Source organism: Brachycentrus maculatus, unplaced genomic scaffold, assembly GCF_059751285.1.
Source record: "Brachycentrus maculatus isolate JH-2025_06_01 unplaced genomic scaffold, ASM5975128v1 h1tg000152l, whole genome shotgun sequence".
Classification (NCBI taxonomy): domain Eukaryota; kingdom Metazoa; phylum Arthropoda; class Insecta; order Trichoptera; family Brachycentridae; genus Brachycentrus; species Brachycentrus maculatus.
Genome location: NW_028280905.1, coordinates 364422 through 385456, shown reverse-complemented (window position 1 = coordinate 385456; position 21035 = coordinate 364422). Strand labels below are relative to the sequence as shown.

At 36.4% G+C, this 21035-nt stretch overlaps 1 protein-coding gene across 4 annotated transcripts in view; it reads left to right on the top strand.

The window, feature by feature from the left end:
- The window catches only part of Ppn (proteoglycan-like sulfated glycoprotein papilin), a 129186-nt gene extending 109392 nt beyond the window's left edge, over positions 1-19794 (top strand). The window contains exons 34-51 of one of the 4 annotated variants that reach the window (XM_088261288.1): positions 1487-1657; positions 2387-2471; positions 2582-2712; positions 3436-3609; positions 3691-3814; positions 4684-4774; positions 5424-5622; positions 6317-6523; positions 7073-7240; positions 7874-8161; positions 8930-9151; positions 9779-9909; positions 11176-11326; positions 12494-12979; positions 14365-14520; positions 15699-15812; positions 15899-15995; positions 16881-19794. In XM_088261288.1, coding sequence (XP_088117414.1) covers positions 1487-1657; positions 2387-2471; positions 2582-2712; positions 3436-3609; positions 3691-3814; positions 4684-4774; positions 5424-5622; positions 6317-6523; positions 7073-7240; positions 7874-8161; positions 8930-9151; positions 9779-9909; positions 11176-11326; positions 12494-12979; positions 14365-14520; positions 15699-15812; positions 15899-15995; positions 16881-16953 — 3068 coding nt within the window. In that variant the 3' untranslated portion in view covers positions 16954-19794. The remainder of the gene's footprint in view (positions 1-1486; positions 1658-2386; positions 2472-2581; positions 2713-3435; positions 3610-3690; positions 3815-4683; positions 4775-5423; positions 5623-6316; positions 6524-7072; positions 7241-7873; positions 8162-8929; positions 9152-9778; positions 9910-11175; positions 11327-12493; positions 12980-14364; positions 14521-15698; positions 15813-15898; positions 15996-16880) is intronic. The other 3 variants (XM_088261290.1, XM_088261289.1, XM_088261292.1) reach the window with 3 other exon arrangements.
- Positions 19795-21035: the final 1241 nt, after the last annotated feature.

The following is a 21035-nucleotide window of genomic DNA, read 5'->3' as shown; positions in this document are numbered from 1 at the left end:
GTGGACTTCGTAATGCCGCATACCAGGAGAAGCCCGTTTATGCATTTTAACAGTTTGCATCTATATGTACTAAATTTAATAAATATAATCGACTAATTGCTCGAAGTCTGCATGGATTCTAATTCCCATTGATCTACATACCATATAACTAATGATGGTACTTTGCATTCTCATTGGTAAAAAATTCTCTTAAAACATACTGCATGTTTCCACTACAAGTTAAATTATTAAAATTATTATTGCAATATGTCGAATTTGGATGTCCTCGCCTGCATTTTAAAAGTAGATTTTATGGTTATGGATTTATTTTTACCTTTATATGTAAATTGTATTAAAACACTGTTAAAGTATTTTAAATTTTCCAATTGTAATATCTCTTCCTCCGGCCTCAAAAGTCTTTTTTTTGGTATTGTCAAAAATTAATAAATAATCTATAAAATAAATCATTTCTAATGATCTTTCGAGGAGTGATGAAAGTAGCTAAAGGATGTCATCATTTTATTATTTTGATTGAACATTTTAACTGCCGGTAAATATGTAACATATAATATGGCAACCTCCGGTACGGCAATTGTCATGTATCGTATGACGCTACTATCCTAAGAGATGTCTCCGCATGTTCCAATATTGACACTCTTGACTTTGGCTCCTAAAATAGGTGTAAAGTAGTACCATGCAAGCACATTGATTTTGAATGGCCAGTAGAGGTGTTCAATTGAACTAATTGTCCTGTAGAAAAACAGTGTTTTAATATAGATTTAACATCTTTCGGCTATGTATTTCTATCGTAACATTGATTTAATCTCAACTCTTTAATACTATTTGCAACTTTTCCAGCTAATAATTATAATCAGCTTTGCATGCAAAAGACAACCTGTTCTCACTACATACATGCCCAAAGTCATTGATAAAATGTTCTATAATATATTGGTTCATATCATAAATTACTTTTGTTATTGGATATAAATTACAAATATAAATTACAACAGTTAATAACAAGAATTTAAACTGCCTGTTTGTTATAAAATGCGGGAGTAAAATGCTACATCTACATAAAATAAATAAATACATAAAGGCATCTTTAAAAAAATGCAGTGATGGATCTGCATGAACCATGAAACATTTTTTTAAAAGTGAACCCATATTAAGGCACTTTTCGGATAATGAAATGCAACATTCGCCTTTGTAGGATAATGGTTAGCATATTTAACTACCGTACATAAGATCCCAGGTTAAACCCTCGGTGACTGACTGATTCATTGCATTCATATACTTTATAATCAAGATAACACCCAATACTGCATTGGGGGTACACTTTTGAGTATGGACAAGGATAATAAAAACTGGTTTTAATATGTCTTCACTTCTTGGCATTTGTAATTCCTGTCCAGTAATACAGTAGTTAGTTCTGTCTCTGAGATGGTGGGCACGGTGAGAGGAGGTTGTCTGGCATGAGTAGAGTATGTATGTGGGGTGCGGTGTGTAGACATGTGCCTGCTGCCCCGCGCGGCCGGGAACTGCACGCAGAAGATCCCCAAGTGGTACTTGGACGGAGAAGAGAACCGCTGCATGCCCTTCTACTACTCTGGATGTGAGGGAAACGACAATCAGTTTGACTCGGAGGCCGAATGCGAACGCAACTGTCCCAAAATTGTAGGTGAGTACAGGTACACTTAGGAGAGGTTGTCTAGAGTAGCGTGAGTAGAGTAAATATGTGTGTAGACATGTGCTCAACTGCACACAGAAGGTTCCCAAGTGGCCATCAGCTAAAATTATGAGTTCACATAAATATTTTTTTAATGATGGGCTCTTTTTCTTTTGTTTTATAAATTTTTATGAATATTGTTTCCTTAACTTGTAAAATTATTAATATTTAATACTGCAGACTCAGGATTTATGGTTCGTACAAAATTCAAGCAAGACTTTTCACAAATATCAATTAGGTGATAATAAAGATAATTTTTGTTTTTATAACGGTGATGGATCTGCAATGAATTATATATTGTACTAAAAAATAAACTGGCCTTTTCTACAGTAGTGTGTACTTGGTATTTTGCAATCTATGAAAAAGAAATTGCCTTACCCTAAAAAGCTGTTAACAATTACCTTTGCCAGATTTTTCCGTATGGCTCAAGGGAAGGGTGTTTTTTTTTATCAATATTTTTTGTCAAAATGTCTTTTACATATTTGCCTGTTTGTAAATCTAAGTAAGCGATAAAATCTTCTAAGAAAAGACTTCTTTACTGTCTTATGGTGTTACTTGTTTCTTCTTCTAAATGCGTTAATTTAGAGGCTGTCAAGTATCCCCAATCTTTGCCACCCATTTTTCTCTTTGAATACAAGAAGTATTTATTTCTGAATATAAACATATTTGTATATTATGCAGCGCAAGATATCTGCACTCTTCCATCAGTTACTGGAGAATGCGCCGTCTACAAAGAGAGATGGTTCTATGACTCCGCAGAAAAGAGGTATTTATAAAAATAATTTTGTTGATTTCGAATGTAAGTTCTGAGGAAAATCAGCGGGAAAGTTGGAGCAAAATAACTTTGTTTTATACGTTATTGGTATTTTCTTTTAGGTGTCGTCAGTTCTACTATGGTGGGTGCGGAGGCAACAGCAACAACTTCCCCACGGAGGAAGAGTGCGAGGCTCGCTGCAGTGAGCAGCAAGTGACCACTACCATCCAACCAGTCGAGTCTTATGGAACAGGTCAGTAACAAGCGTGACCCCGACAGGCCTACCCACTGCTGGTGTTCTCCTTTCCCCTCCTGCTGTTCCTCCTCTCCGATGAACTGCCAGATGCACAAACGTCTCCATTATTGATGGAAACTATCAATAATCCATAGATTCTAGAAAATACAAGAAGCATTATTCTAGATTTTATCTTTATATGGAATTTTGAAAAGCTCTCCGGTCTACATGTGTGTTTCATAGATTATTTTTAGTTATTTGTGTCACAAGTCGCACAAACATGGATAATTTCAAATTTCATTTGGTAAATACCACTATGTATTACATAAACTCAAACGCCTTATGTGAAGCTTGTGTATCTGAATTTTTGGGTTTTGTCTTTGGACGTTGAAGGATGAAAGGGAGGTAGGAGCTGTTTCTTATTTTTTTATCAGCGGGAACATGAAAAATGAGGGGGAAGCTTTAGTCATTGTCATATATTATTCATATTTGTATGAATTTCTATTGTTTCAATACCTTATTGTATTATTATATGTATGATTATTATCTATAAAATGGTTAGCAAATTCAATCAAATTAGATATTACCTTAAAATGACTGTTAAAGCAATTACTAAAAAATGGTTGATACTAAATATCTGCCTCCATTACCCATTTATTAATAGGTCTTTTGTTTATAATTTGCGGGCAAGTTTCTGCAGTTGCACTACACACTCACTATATGCCTTTGTCCTTTCCGCAGAGATCTGTTTCCTCCCCGTGGACTCTCGCCAGTGTCAAGACGCGATGGCCCGCTGGTACTACGACAGTGCCGACGGCGTGTGCAAGCAGTTCCTGTTCGGCAGCTGTCAGTCCAGGAACCATAACAACTTCGCAACCCGAGAGGAGTGCGAGGGATTCTGTTCCGGCGTTCAAGGTACACCATACTTCACCGTCTTATTGACCCGAACTATCCGCTCCGCATGTACCCCGAGTTGAAGAGCATCTTGTCTTGCAGATCACTGTCAGCTGCCCATGGCTGTAGGACCGTGTGATGGCTCTATAATGCAGTGGTTCTACGACAAGAACACAGACTCCTGCAGCCAGTTTGCCTACGGAGGTTGCCAAGGAAACAATAATAGGTGAAATACTTTATTCCAAATTAATGGTTCATCGATATCGTACATACAACACAGACAAAGAAGGTTGCGGAGATAGGCAAAAGGAAGTCCGGGTATTTACAAGGCTTACAAAATATCATTGGCTCGTTTGAGTGATCACTTTACATACAGTGATTGACAACCGCATTACTGAAATTTAGAAAAATGTATACAATATATCAAAATAAACATCATAGAAAAAATCTATGGTTAAAATTAGAATGTTAGCAGAAACCTTTATCAATGCGTGCGAGATTCTTTCCCCCAATTATTTTGCAAACTAGGAAACACTTGAAAATGTCATTTTCAATTTTATTATACTTATTTAGACCAGTTGACTTTCATAATATTTCAAGTGTGTCTAAATATTATCCTTTTTTGACGATAGGTTCCATGTAATCCAGCTTAGTTAAATTTTAGTATTATTAGCCATTTTTTAAATACAACTTTTTTTCATTCTTTCTTTGTGTTAATTAATTGATGATTGTAAGCCATTCATTCTTCTCCGTCTTAATCCTCATTGCTGAGGGTTGTGACCCTTGCAGAAGCAATGACTCTTCTCCAGTTATCCCTTGACTGCGCTGCACGTAGCGCTCCAACCACTGAGGTGCCTGCTGCTGCCTTAATTTGATCGGTCCATCGTGTGGGGGATCTTCCTCTCCCTCTCTTTCCCTCCAGGCTACCGATCACAACTAGTCGTTCCAGGCTATCCTCGTTGCCACGCGCAACGTGTCCAAAGAACTGGAGAATCCGTCGGTACAGATATTGGCTAGAGAGCCATTCATAGTAACTGAAAATCCCGTTCGCCTAAGGCAGTTCTGTATCAAATATAAATGTAATTAATTTTCCAGATTCAACACTAAGGGCGAATGTGAAGAAAGATGTAAACAGGGACCCATTCCAACTACCGAGGATCCAAATGCTATTGCTCCACTTACGCAGGTACATAATTATACACTTTTTTCTTTTAATTACCACTAATTCATTTCATTTCAATTCTTAATTATTTTATTTCTAATCTGCCTATGTAAATTATATAAATGCACATGTTACATTAATATATTAGCGAATATAAAAAAAAACAGTACCCAGAGATATGCTTTATATTTACTTCATATTATCATAAATAAAGATACAGTTTTCCAAAGGAGGTTGATGAAAAATATTGACGTTGAAAAATGGGTGTTGGTAAAAAAAGGGAATCTATGATCTAAATGGGGCTTTTCATACACATTTGTTGTCAATGTATGCAATTCAATTAAACCACTTGTTTTTAGCCTCTTTGTTTTTCTCCACGCAAATGAGTTAATGAAGGATTTAAATAAGTTTTCTACTTTACTTTTGGGAATTGGGTTCATTTCCCAGGGGGGTTAAAATAAATATTAGTTATTTTATACTCTAATATTTATTTAAAATCACCCTGGACTAGTACCAGAAGCGAAGGGCTGATTACCTTGCCTTCATGCAATTAACGATCAAATCGTCGCTATGATGCAGTGCCCTATTCACCATTGGGTGCAGATAAGGGTTAAAAGAAAAAAAACTTGACATTTCAATTATTTTACCATGGTGTACTCTATGACGGAAACAGAGACCCCGCGACACGATATCGGAGACCTGCGGAGAGCCGATAGAGGCCGGAAACTGCGGCGAGCAGCTGTCCGCGTGGGCGTTCGACACCAGCTCCGGGCGCTGCACCAACTTCTTCTACTCCGGCTGCGGAGGAAACGGGAACCGCTTCATGTCCGAGGAGCAGTGTGAGCGGCAGTGCGGACAGTTCCGGGGGCTGGGTAAGGACGGACTTATAGCGATGCCTCAGTACATACATCAAACCACTTGCGAAACATTATCCCAAATCACCCACGGAATCACTACATTCCCCTAACTGTTCAATCCAAAATTGGGCTAAGAAACTTTGAGTACTTTTGTACATATTATATATTTTTTAATGAATAAATAACAAAATGTATTCAAACAATTTTTGGAGAATCTTTCCAGTATTAGCATCGTGAGCTTCTTTTTTTTTGATCACATTCATTACACATTTAAAAAAATAAAGTAAATACTTTTGCGCTTAAGATTTACATTAGCATTTCAATTCCTTACTTTTTTCACGTAAGTTTAAGGGAACTATGTTTTGAATTAGGAATCAAGATGTGGTAGAGCGAGGGTAGAATCTAGAGTCTGTGACACTAACCGTGGGATCATAACTTGACCCGATACTTTACATATATGTAAAGTTATGAGTGTAAAGTTATAAGTAAAGTTTCTAGTGAGACAAAAGAACAGTAGTACTCTCCTTCAGTATAATCTTAGCTCTAATCAAATTTGTTGAAAAAATAATGTCACTTTGTAATTTTAAAAATGTTCAATAATCAATAAGGAAACCTTGCAATACTGTAATTGCCCGTTAAGCAATCTTCCATTTCCAAATTGTAGAATACAGGTAGTTTCGCAGCTGTTAAAATAAGCGTTGAATTGCAGAGGTGTGCCGCTACCCCAAGGACGGAGGCCCGTGTCGCGCCCACTTCGTCAAGTTCCAGTATGACCAAGAGCTGCGGGCGTGCAGGGAGTTTGTGTACGGCGGCTGCGGCGGCGGACCCAACCGCTTCTCCAGCGAGGCCGAGTGCCGCGCCGTCTGCCAGGAGCGCAGGGAGATGCCGCCCGATACTTCCTCTCAGACTGAACAAGGTATCTCACACCTTTCCCACATTCTTTCTACACAATTTCAATTCTTTTACTCAATATCTTATTACACCTTACAGTTTCGTATTAATTATATATAGGCCAAATTGTGCCAGAATAAAGCATTATCGGAGATAATAAACTATCCCATCTGAGTGGAATTGAAATGTATAGTTTTATTTCACCTAATATCACATTTGTATCGATATTAAGGGCCTATTATATTGCAAGCCAAAAACCTTGCAATGTGAAAAAATTCTAATTCTAACTTCAAAGAAAAGGCATTTTACATATGTTATAAACATTTATTTACAGCGAAGCGCCCTTGAGGTAGTATTTTACGAAAATGACACTTTGTAAATTACATATGTACTATTTTTGCCATATTCAACTTATACAATTTTGTTTGGCCTTTATTTCAGTCTCTATTTTGCAATATAGAAAGTATTGATTTTCGAGGAAATCCTGTTGATCAGAGTATGTATGATTTGCAAATATGCCAATAGTAGTATGCAGAATTAAACTCGGTTTCGGTTGGCGTTATTTCCCCTCCAGCCCTTTGCCAGCAGCCGCCGGAGTCGGGCAACTGCCAGAGCGCGTACTTCCGGCGCTGGTACTACAGCGACCGGGACCAGACCTGCGTGTCCTTCATATACACGGGCTGCGGAGGCAACTCCAACAACTTCCGTTCCTCTGCCGAGTGCCTGCGTGTCTGCGGGCAGCGTTAGTTACCCCACTCTTCCCCTTAGCCGTTGTGACGTCACCGCCATCTTGTACAGCACAAATCTCACCATTGTCCCGTTGCCAGATTAATGCGCGCACTGTAATCTCACACTGTCTTCATTTTAATAGGACGCAACCCGATGCCTTTTTGCTTTCCATCCTCAATATGTATATAATATTGCTTAGCATTCCACATTTCATTATTTGTACATATTTGAATCCACAGATGATTTTTTCATCATAGAAAAATAAAACTGTTTAACTTAACACTGGCTACATACTCGTATATGTATTCTGTTAACACATAATTCACTCCCTTAACTGCACTTACTGTTACTGTTAACTCCATTGTAATTCAGGATCCAAAATGTCCATCACTACTCTTCATCTCAACTTGATTAACACATATAAAATAATGTCCTTCGTGTTTTCAAAACATATTGAACCACTCTCCTTATCATTCATCGTTCACTCTGTGTACTACCACTTTAAAAAAAATGAGTGATGAATGATAAAGAGAGTGTTATATTACCGTACCACAAAGATAACAATGCTTTTAATATACAAAATACATATTGAACCGGCTTTGTAGCTCTGCACAATACAAATGGTGATTGAAATTGAATTTTTTAGAAACAAATGAGATTGAGACGGGAGAGCAGTACGAGAAGCAGACGGAGGAGCCCTCCCCCGCACCCGACCGGCAGGAGGAGGAGCCGTGCCGCGTGTACCGGGAGCACTGCGCTGCCCTGCGCTGCGCCTACGGGGAGACGCGCTCCGTACAGCGCGACGGCTGCGAGCGCTGCGCCTGCAACGAGCCCTGCCAGGCCACGCCCTGCCCGCCCGGCAGCCGCTGCGTCGTGGACGCCCACCGGGACCCCGACACGGGCGAGACGCGCTTCCAGCCCCAGTGCCGGATGGGTGAGTGCCCCCACTTACCACCTACCCCATTCCTACAGGACTAAACTCCCTATTGTGGCTTCGACCCGCATCCACCCACTGCCGGGTGAAGGTCTCCTTCCATGCCTGCCACTCCTTGCGGTTTTGGGCCTTCCTAGACCATTCTTTTCTCGCAATTTTGGCGATGTCGTCTGTCCATTTCATGACCTACGGAACAGAGACATGGACCCTTAACAAACAGACCATTCACCAACTGCAAGTGGCGCAGAGAGCGACGGTGCGCATGCATGTTAGGCATCTCTATCGGAGACCGAATCAGGAATGTGGAGATCCAAAGGAGGACAAGAGTTGCGGACATAGCCCGTGTAGTTGCTAGGAGGAAATGGGAGTGGGGAGTCATGTGTCCAGACGAGAAGATGGCAGGTGGGAAAGAAAAGTTATGGAGTGGCGACCGATAACTGGGCATAGAAACGTAGGCCGACAACCAGGGAGATGAGCTTTAGGTATAAACATTATTAGCCATTCCTGTACGCCCATACTCCTAGATAGTTATATATAAAATATTTTTTTAATTGAGAAAATAGTGTGAAAAAAAGTTTATTATCATTAAACTCAAGCAATTAGAAATTTATATCTTATCAATGCCTATAGTGTTTTATTTAATTTAATGTTACATATTCGCAGTTATTATACACATATGTGTAGGTGTTGCTAGGTGCACCCGCACTGTACACATCGCTTCTTTATTGAGTTTTTATGATAATTATATTTTATTGTAATTGTGTGCAGATAACAAGCCGGGAGAGTGTCCCAGCCAGAGTGACCCGGAGGTGGACGAGAACGCCATCGCGCCGGCCGAGGAGCGCTGCGAGCGGGAGTGCCAGACTGACGCGGACTGCTCCACGGTGTACAAGTGCTGCCGGCGCGGCTGCAGCATGCTCTGCTCCCCGCCCGACCTCGACTACACGGCCTACACGCAGCCGCCCACCACCCGCGACTACCCGCCCGGAGGTACCACACCTTCATATCAGCCTAGATTACCTAAATCCCATATATCGGCTTCCGGTACTCTAGCAAGAAATAGCGAGACGTCATGATTTATAACAGTATCATATATTAGTTTTTGACATCAACAAAAACAAAACAAAAATTAATAATAATAATAATATATACGAACATTACTAACATTGTTGGGTAATATATCCAAAATAAAACAAGGTTTGTTGGATTGAATTCTACATTTATTTATGTATATGTTAATACGTGTCGCGTTTCGTCTTCTTAGGACATTATCAAACGCTGACTAAAAATATTTACAAAATGTCCTTATATACTAACAATAATTGCTATTATTAAGTCTAGGAGTACATATAATGGTCGATATAATGGTGGGTATTAACATATACATAAATAAATGTAGAATTCAATCCAACAAATCTTGTTTTATTTTGGATATATTACCCAACAATTTAATAGAAAATTCTACCAACTGTCTGTAGTTACAATAAATTACTAACATTATTGTAAAAAAATAGTAATTAATGATTAGTAACAAATAAAATTTTTTTTTTATATATATTTAACAATTTGGACATGGGATTTATCACTTGTTGCTAACTGAGTGTGTTGTGTGTGTAGCGGAGCCTCCCCGAATTGATGACTCCGAAGAACCGGAGGTGTTTGCGGAGGAAGGAAATGTAGCGGTGCTGCGCTGCCTGGTGTACGGCAACCCCGCTCCCACCATCACCTGGAAGAAGGATTCCCTCATTGTGAGTCACAAATCAGCCTTTCTGCTTCTATGTAGCTGTCTTGAAATGTTTCTCCAGAAGGTAATATTGTAGCCTGGACATTTACACAACTTGAGATCACCAAGCGAGATGCAGATATATTTGGTCTAATTAAGGCTACCACCAATATCTGTACAGCCTAAATTTATCATTCGAAAATATGATTTCTTTGGGATTGTCTTTTTTATTGATGATTGTCTTCTTCAAGCTAAAAATCTTCTTAAATTAGTATATAACCACTCGGTGAGTGGTTATATACTAATTTTATTAACATTTTTGTAAAAAAATAAGTAAGTAAAAATATTTACTATGGTGTCATTTAGTTCGGAGAAATTCAAATTGAAATTTCGGGCGTCGTCAAATCATTGTGTTGGGCATTGTCAAAGGCATCGGAGATTATATGCCAGCATCGGTTAAAGAGTTTGTGATTACCTATATTTGTCACGGGCAAAATTCTGAATGTTACGCAGTGTTTATAGTGATCACTTGTATTGTGTTGCCCTGTAGTGCGCAGGTTTCCATATTTCTTCCTAAACAAATCTTCTCTGTGGAGATACCTATAACATTGTGACGGTTAAATCCAGTATTTGTGTATTATTTTCTTGGAATGTTTTGATTGCTATTAATGATGAAATATCTAGTAACTAATATACCACTCTCAACACATTCAAGTTTCCAGAGTTCTGGATGTGAAGAGTTAGAAATATATTTGGAAGAACATACGTATATTCGGTATGTGTCTGCGTGTTTTTCCTGTCAAATATGTCATTTTATAATTATTTATTTTTATTTAATTATGTAAATTATATGATTACGTAAATTGTATATATTTCTTTAAAAAAATAAATAATAAACATATTTAAAATATTTTTTGCAGAGAGTCACCGAGCCACCTTGTGTGTCTTGTCAGTGGAGTTCTTTTTACATACGTTTTTTTTATTTTATTATCTATTTTAACGTAATGTATACACAAAAAAAGAGAAAAAAAATTCAATTATATTATAATTTTCATAGAATCAACTCTTGATCATTTACCCATTCCTTTATTTTGCCTTTGTTCCATATTTTATTTTGACCTCTTACCTCCGTCGGTAACAAATTAAAAATGTTTGGAACGATGTAGTGAAGTGTTTGACTCCCATATTTACTGTTGATTCTTGGGACTATCAAACTTTCGTTTGTGGGTAAAATTTGTATCATGGTTGTGTACTAGAAGATTTCTATATTTTTGTCTAATGATGTATTCAGATTGACGGAACCATCGGCCGCCACAGAATAATGACGGACGGCGCCCTCCAGATCATCTCCCTGTACAGAAATGACTCGGGAGTGTACATCTGTGTGGCGGACAACGGAGTAGGTCCCGCGGTGCAGAGGGAGATCAACCTGGAGGTGAACGGTAAGTGGTCGCCCTCTGCTCACACTCTGTCGGTGCTGGTATTCAGTGAACTATTGGAGCATTTGGAACTTGCATGCTAAATTAAAAGTCATTTTTATTTATCATCTTTTAATCAAAATAAATGGAATACATACATAATATTTATAATAAGCATATCAATATTTTGTTCCAATGAACTTTGAGTGGACCACCTCCGTTTGGCTACCGTGCTGGAAGTCCCGGGTTCGATTCCCAAGGGGGTCGAAATAAATATGGGTGATTTTTACTCTTATATTTATTTAATATCACCCTGGACTGGTTGGTATAAGAAGCACAGGGCTGATCACCTTGCCTTCATGCAATTAACGATCAAGATAACACTGCGTCGATACAACACAGTGCCCTATGCACCATTGGGTGTGGATAAGGGTTAAAAAATAAAAATAAACTTTGAGTATTACACAGTAAAGCTCTATCACCTACTACATTATCTGTCATTAAATTATGAAACCATTTATAATAGTTGGTTAGAAAGTTAACAGATTGAGCCATACGGCCACATCGTTCATGATTACGCTACTCATGAATGCCAAGTAACTAACGAATAATTTTTCCAACGAGTATTGTAAATTGTGCCCTTGGCACGGAAAATTCCAGCGAGGACACACTAATGTAAATTTGTGTATGATCAAACGAAATAAATATATATTGTCTACGTTAAAGTTTATGCATTGGGACTATTTCTATGAGTTCAAAAATGTTATCATAAAACTGAATGAAGATTGATAATGACGATCAAAAAATGTCTAACAAATTTAATTATGTATTCCATTCAACTTTTGTTGCATCTTGTTTGTGGTTGGCACTTTCTCTTTTATCTTCCTTTCACTGCTTGTAATCATATCTCGGGAAATATATTAGATTTGGCAAATGAGGATATTGGATTAAAACATGGCAATTTTAGTAACCTGAATGTCAAATACGAAAACCAGTCTACGATGAGAAATTGTCTTAATATTCTTTATTCTTGCCAAAGACAAGTTGTCGTGTTTAATATTTACTTTATAATTAACTTAGAAATTGCCACGTCGCTTTCAATACCATCACTCGTATGTATTTCTCGAGAGTGAATTAACATTTTCTGTGTGCATGTGTCTATCTGTCTATCTGTGTTCGCTTGGTGGTAAGATCCGACTCCGCACGCGGCCAACGTAATACCGGGGGAGACGAGCGTGGTGGGCACCCTGAGCAGCCCGCTGGTGCTGCGCTGCTCGGCCTATGGCTGGCCCTCGCCCACGGTGCAGTGGTGGCGCGGCGAGACCATGCTGCCCATCGACAGCCAGGACTACGAGCGGCGCCGCGACTACTCGCTGCTCATCCGCGCGCTGCACGTCTCGCACCTCGGCGAGTACACCTGCCAGGCCTACAACGGCATCGGCAAGCCCGGCTCCTGGTCCACGCTGGTGCAGGCCGTGCGCCCCGTCAACGCCATCGATCCCATCTTCGAGATTTACAGCAGGTTCTTGGTGCAAGCGCCCAGCGACCCTATCATCGTGACCCCCAGACCGTACCGACCGCCTCCCGCCTCTCCCTCTCCTTCGCCGAGACCGGATGACATTTCTCCCGAGATACACGCGCCCGAGGTACCCGGAGAGCCCGAGAGAGTGTACACCGGTATGTATTTGCGTTGCAACTTCAGTAAGTCCTCAGCATACGTAAGAGTCTTCTATTGTAAATGAACTCTGATCTTCTTAGGGGGCTTCAGATTCATTGCTTAATTACTAAACGGAATGTAGTTTCATTTTTTTGATTAATCTTGGAGTAATGTGACAGTTAAAATGCTAAATCACAACACCCGAGTTTGAATCCTGGAGTGGAACAGTCTCTTTTACTTGTTTTTCAAAGGATTTATGATGTAGTAATTTTTCTCTGCTCATTTGTTAAATACATATAATGTAGCATCATTTTAAAACATATACATATTATACTTATTGAAGAAAATTGTATATTCCCATTTTAAACATCACTGAAATGATGGGTCGTGGAAGTGGCAGACTTCTAATTTAATGAATTGCTCATTGATCCCAAATTTACTTACTCCATAACGAGGACTTGATGATGAGGACTTGCTGTACGTTTTTCAATTTCTGAAATCATTTTTACTTTCTCTTTTTGTGTTGGTTTTGGTTTGTGGTTGTGTAATTTTTCTTCCGCCTTCATTAATGCATGCTGTATTTTGGTGTGTGTTTTTAGAAATAAGAAATAGCGTTAAAACAATTATTTTTTATTCAAAATATGATATTTTATGCACTAAACCATCAATCTTATTAGGTCACTGATTTCATGTTGTCATGTATGTAATATAACCCTTTTATACTGACCGACTGAAGAATAACGTAAAATTGTGACATTACCAAGAATATAGGTACCCACAGTTGGTACACAGTCTGTGACTACTTTGTTATGGCCCATGCGTGTTTAGCACACAGTTTGTGTAAACATAGTACCCATAATTGAATCGTTAATCTCTTTGGGACAGTTGTTGACATTGTAATGATTTTTGACTTAAAACAAAGTTAATTATTCACACTGCGGAAATAATTCCTAAGAAAAATATTCTTTCTTATTCTTGTGATGGAGGCTATGTTGATCTTGGAGTTCCCGTGACTCCACAAAATATGTTTATCTACATCTTGCTTGCAAAAAATGAAAAAAATGAATACAAGCTTGACAAGTAAATATGTACCTACCATTATTTCCTAAAATCTACTGTGACATGTGTTTCGATGCATTTCTCATCATTTTAAAAATAAAAATGTTTGGGATTAATTTCATATTATATTAATTATGTCGTCTTCAAAACTTAATTGGATAATTTATTATCTTGTAAATTAAAGATGTCATCATTTTTGTTGTTGGCTAGGGCATGTACTCCGCAAGTTTACTTCTTTACAAGGCATCAGACTCCACGTACCCTCGATGTCCCCTGCGGGCAAGGTTCTCATCTGAAGTCTGGATTTAGAATAAGATGTTACAGGGTTATTTGATGTATTTTGTAGTCCCCGTGTCGGTGAATATATCCCTGAGCCAGAGCTCGTTCCCGGTGGGCTCCGACCTGTCGGCGCTGTGTTCCGTGGAAGGCTACCCGCTGCCCGAAGTGTCCTGGCAGAAGGATGGTCACCCCCTTTCCGTGGGAGGACGAGTTCACATCTCGGGTCAGTAATTAATAATACTTATCCGTAGATTTTGCGTTTAATTTGTAAAACTCCATTTTAATTCGTGTATGTTAAATCAAACACTGATTTTTTGAGCCTACTTAGTTGTATTTTATTGTTGAAAAATAAAACTTTAAAATCAATTTTGGACAGTTTTTTCGCCAAGTAATGGCATTTTCAATCAAATGTTTCACATTCGTTTGTGCATCCATTATTCTTTTCTTCCTAATTGGAATATTGACAATCAGATATCAATATTGATATCTTAATTATTTTTTATGCTGCTATAGCCATTTTTAAACGTAGGAATAAATTAATATAAATTAGCGCTTAACCTCTTGGAAAGTATGAACGAAATCTATTGTTTGGACAATAGAATTAATCCCAAAAGAAATTCTAGAGATGTGTCCGGGCTTACAATTCAAGTTTTGTCAAATTTACTTTGAAAAATTGGACTGGTAACGTCATCTGTGGATTTCTTTGCATACTTATTTGAAGTATTTTTAAGATTATTTGTCTGCCATGCTGACTTCACTATTAAAATTTCAAAAAAATACCTTTTTTTTTTGTTTGGAGATTGATAAAGGCATTTGTCAGTCATTTTACTTTTCTAAGTACTTAATCGATTGATTAAGGATTTTTTTATGTAATTTTTTGAACGCATGAATAAATGAAGTAAAATTTTATTAAGAAAGTACTTAATGAATTGATTGAATGAGTTAGTACTTAATCAAGTAAGTAAAGATTTAATTAATTAAGTACTTATATAATTGGTTAATCATTATTTGTTTTCTGTTACTGGCAACCCTTTTTACAGTATGACCACAATAAAAAAGAAGAAATATGTAAATCAAGTTGTTATGGCAAGTTTACAAAAGGTTTGACTGTCATAAATTCTCTGTTGTAACATTTTTTTCAATCAAATAGTTGGATAATCGCATCACGTCTGGATTTGAATTTCCGCTTTTATAAATTCTAAATTATCACAATTGATTGGGTAAAACCATCAATTTGCCAACCATCTTTCTTTGAGGAGAAAACTAATATAGACCAATCCTCACCACCTCATCACAATCAGTTTGATTGTGATAAGATTTTTATTTGTGAAATTGTTTAATTTTTGTTTTGTGATAATATTAGAGGTTAAGTATTTTGAATGATAATAATTGATTTTTCAGAGAGCAATCGTTTGACGGTGTACCGCCTCAACTCGTCGGACTCGGGAGAGTATCGCTGCAGCGCGAGGAACCTGTACAGCTCCGCCTACGCGGCGGTCACTATCAATGTGGAAGGTGAGCGCATTATCCACCGTTTGTTAGTTACGGCTCAACAGAGACAGCCGCCGCACCTTACTAATGCCATCTCCCCACTCTTCCAGGTGTCTACGTACATCCCAATTGCACGGACAATCCATTCTTCGCCAACTGCAAACTGATTGTGAAGGCGCATTACTGCTCGCACAAGTACTACGCCAAGTAAGTTGACTTTTCATATTGTCAAATCTCATTCCAGCTTCGAGTTCTGCCAGGTCCAACATTTCATTTTTTAGTAATGTAATATGAGAGATCTCGGGCATTTCCAGAGAATCTAAATAAATATCTGCGATATATATTTTGAAAATTGAAAGCATTAACTTTGTGGATCATAGTGATTTATTATTTTGAGAAATAAAAAGACATTGTTTTTTGATCCACTCGCATTTTTATTAACAACCAACTAGTTTCGGCAACAACCTGTTGCCCTCTTCAGGGTTTATTTTAGTCATAAAATAAAAATGTGAATGGATCAAAACACAAAGTCTTTTTATTTCTCAAAATAATATAAATATCTGTGATCTTACACTCTGATAAACTTCTTTTACAGAATAAATGTACATTGGCGGGCATCGCTAAAAAGTAGTATCTTCCAACAAACCAAAAATAGACTAGTGATACGGGTTGTGGTTTGTACCTTTAAAATTAAATATAATATAAGCGAAATAGTGCTTGTACAAAAGTAAAAATATGAAAAAAAATCCTAAGATAAAACGAATTGTAGTGTGAATGATAAAATAATAACCATGAAAAAAAGGGAGTAGGATCAAGCAAGGAGTTGGGTAATATAGATAGATAATAATATTTTAGCCATTTCTTAAAGGTCATCGGAAATGATGCATTTATCCGATTTGCTATACCAATGTGATTTATCTTTTCTCATAATTTTTTTTCTCTTTAGGATTTCTCAACTCTCTTCCTATGGGCAGTCTAGGAATGCTCTTTATTTCAATACATGTATATCTAAGATCGGATGATGTTCGCATCTGTAACAAGTAAGTGGGTTTAGGATATATTTCCCAACATTTATGGTGAATATGTTTCCAGGTTCTGTTGCCGCTCGTGCACGCTGGCGGGCCTGCTTCCTTCTCACGGAGCCCATCTCGATGCCAAGAAGTAGTGCCCTCTAGACCTCTGTACTTCATCTCTCAGTACACAGCGTGATGACTAAGTTACTAGAAAATTAAACTATGCGCGGGATATCAAATGTGATAGGACATTTCTTACTTTTGAGATAATGTACAAATTAATTTATACTTACAATTGTATTGTAAGCTTAGTTTTGCATCTCTCCTTTGAATTAATAAAATACAGTACTAATTTATATCCCTTGCATAGATTTTTTACGTAGCTTAGTTCAATTATTGAGTATTTTTGTAAAAGAATTTATAAAAACTACAGTCTACTCCGCTTATTCGGGCCCTCTAGATTCGATCTCTAGAAACGGAAAGCAGACCGAAGAATTGATAGTAATTTATTTGGGACGATGTTTTTTGGATGCATGTCCTATTTCCCCAATTTTGAAGAATTTTGACTATAGATAATAACGTGACTAGTCATGATGATGTCCGGTTACAGCATTATTTTGTACAGGAAAATATTGCAGACCATCACCAAGACTATATATCTGCGCTCATTTTATACAAGTACACACTGACAAAATCAAAGAGTTAAACTTGATGCATTTATGCGCAAATATATTCTATACTTAAACCAGCTTACTTTAAAAAGTTATTGATAAATGAGTTCACTATTTACTCATAATTTATTTGTGATGATGTGTCCCGGATAAGTGAAGTGTGACTGTATTGAAAATGAATACACACTTTTGCTCCAATAATATTATTTGTCGAGAGATTCCTATAGCATTTTTCGAAATCACACAGCGCAGCTGCATCACAAATATTCTGCCTGTGCTATATATAGCTTTAGTAAGTCCTTTTTAATTTCATAATCTGATTGTACCTCGATTAAAATTGTCAGAATTGAAATGTCACCTTGACTGGGGTAAGAATAAATAATTTAGTTAAATATTAAGAAATGTCTAGTTACACTAAATAACGGTACGACTAGGTAATTTATTGATGTCGTGTTGCTATGAGGGATGCGTGGCAAGCGTGCGGGTGCATCCAATGTCGGAGTGAATGATCAGATCATAATTATATAAAACATGTTCACATAATCCACTGCCATTGTTGTATATTATTTTATTGTAAATTATTTACTAGTGCCTTTTTATGTTTGAAAATTTAAGAAAGCACATTCATTTTAGTGTAGATACATTTTTTTTGCATTATGAGATAATTCTTATTAAAATAATGCAACGCGTTATTCTAATGTAAGCTACTTTGAAGTCAATCTTATATATTTTTATACGTTAGTTTTAAAAACTTTTTTCTAGTTTATTTACTTTACAAAACCTAATAATTTTATTCTTAGTCATTTAGATATCCAATTACATTGACAGTATTGTTTTATACCTTTTTAAACTTATGATTTAGTAAAATCGAAAAAATTAACCTTTGTATGGCAAAGTGGGGGCATTTTAATGACCCAAAAAAACCTTCTCAAGATAGAAATCCTTACCGAGAAAATAAAAGATAGCAAATCATTTCATTAGTAATCCTTCAGATTGTCATAAAGTAAAATAAAACACTTTTCTGTGCATTTTATCAAATATATATTTTTTATATTGCCTTTTCTTTTCCGTTTTGGTCCCCTGGGGGTCTAGACCTCGGACAATCAATTGGCATATCATGGTTTAATTTTAAAACAATCCTCAGGAAATCATAATGGAAGCGCTGTTTTACAATTTAGGCCAGTATTTGGCCAGAAATTTATTAAAATTAATTTTTAATAAATACCCGCTTGCTTTTAAAAAGTAAAAAAGTTCACTTCAATTTTCGAATATTTTAAGGTCACTGGGGCCATTTAATCCCAGAATGAGTTGACAAAAATCATTACCAATCATAGTTTCTTTTAATAAAAATTAAACCAAGGTTTCTAGTTATTTTTTTCATTTTCCATTTTTTAACTAAGCTTTTCTTGGTTTTATATATGGTAATCTTTATCTGAGCGGAAGGCTTTCTTTCATGTGTTAGCGATCGAGATAACACTGCGTTTATGATGCAGTGCCCAATGCACCATCGGGTGCAGATGAGGGTTTGAAGATGAAGTTGAAGAATCTTTATCTAGACTGTGGATTGTTAATCTGATGCAGTGCTCTACGCGCCACTGTGTATGAATAGGGGTCAGAACAAGAATCTAGACTTAAACATTTTTTATGACTTTCACATTCATTCAATTTCAATAATAAGGTTTTTCTCACAAATGGGAGATAATATTTAAAAAATATTTTTATAACTCTAAAATATGAAAATGATCTTTTCATATATATTTTCTGTTTTAAAAATTTAGATAATATAAAATATGAGCTATAACGATGGTGCCTGTTGATAAAAAAATACATAATTAACGATGGTTAAATTATATTTATATTGAACAGTTTTAATATAACTATTTTCTTAAAATATACACAATTGATTATATTTTTAATTTGCTAAAAATACTCTTTATTTCCAGTGTTCCTTATTATACTATTAGTTAAATATAATTTGAATTGTACTTACCGTTAGGAAGAAGTTTGCATTTTGAAGCTGAATTTCATTATATTACATCTATGTAGTAAGATCACTTTCCGTGCTTTACAATGGTGCCTTAACTTGGTGTTGTATAATATAACGAACCGTCTTGTCTGGTATGTGTGAGCGTGATAGATTTGTATTCTTGTCATAATGGGCATTCTTAAATGTATTTTAACACGTCTTTTTTATAATCTGTGGAATCCAAAGTGCATTTATTAAAAATAAAAATAATAATTCATGGTATGAAAATAATATGTTTGTTACGAATTATGTATTGATTGTAAATAAATAAATAAATAAAAAAGCTCTATTTTAATGGTGAATGATGTTTTATTTTATTATATTTTTAAATTTATAATGCGCCTAGTTACCCAGTTTTTGTCCATAGTGTATTGGTGAGCGGGTTTCGCTACCGTGCTAGAGGTCCCCGGTTCGATCTCCACGAGGGGTCAAAATAAACAAAAATGATTTTTCACTGCAATATTTATTTAATATAACCCTGTACTGGTAACCAAAGTGTATGGTTGATCGCCTTTCCTATATGAATTTAACGTTCTAGATAACACTGCTTATATATATGATGCAGTGCCCTATGCACCATTAGTTGCGGATAAGGGTTAGAAGAAAATAAGAAAAAGTTTTTGCATACAAAGATAATTAGATATTTATTTTAATCTATATTTTATTCATTTGTCCAATAGGTAATGAACAACTCAAAACATATTTTATTTATTGTTTCGGCATTTACTTTGTGGTAAGACATGTTGAAATTATTAAAGAAAACAGTTGTTTTTTTACCACTTGAGTTTATTTCTGACAACTATTTTTGGAAGCTAAGCTTCCATCTTCAGGTCTAAATGTAAACATTGACAGAAAATATTGTACAAAAAAAGAGATAGATACCCATCAGGTATTTGTATAAAGAAGATTCTTCTTTCATTCATTGATTCGGCAGTCACTTTTGTGGTAATTTCTATCAATTATTTATTAAAATTTTACTCGGTAAACACTGCTGTTGCTTAAAATCTATTGTGATATGTGTTATGATGTGAAATGCATCGAAACACATCGCTCACTCCTTTCAAGAACGTCATAAATCAAAAATCGTCAATTTTGAGTTGTGCATGTTTTCGTAATGCCCAGAAAATGTACTATATCCCAGCAAAAGCGGCATATTTTTAACATAATATTTACCCGCTACAGGGCAGAAAGTGTTATTTTTGCATTTTGAAGAAAAGGTATTGTTTAATTATTTTTTTAAATATGCTAAATATTTTTCGAATGGAGAAAAAATATTCAGGTTTTACCTCAAAAGATCTGTTGCACAGTAAAAAGTTAAATAAGTGGCTTGATATTTATTTTTAATACATTGTATTTTATGTATGAACTTTAAAAACGTTCTCCTGAAAAATCGAGTTTTTTGATTTATGACGTTCTTGAAAGGAGTGAGCGACATGTCACAATAGATTTTAAGTAATAGTGGTATTTACAAAGTAAAATTTAAATTAAAAGGAGATTCGTCCTTATGTGCTATGTCAGGTCCCTTTGACTTCGACTA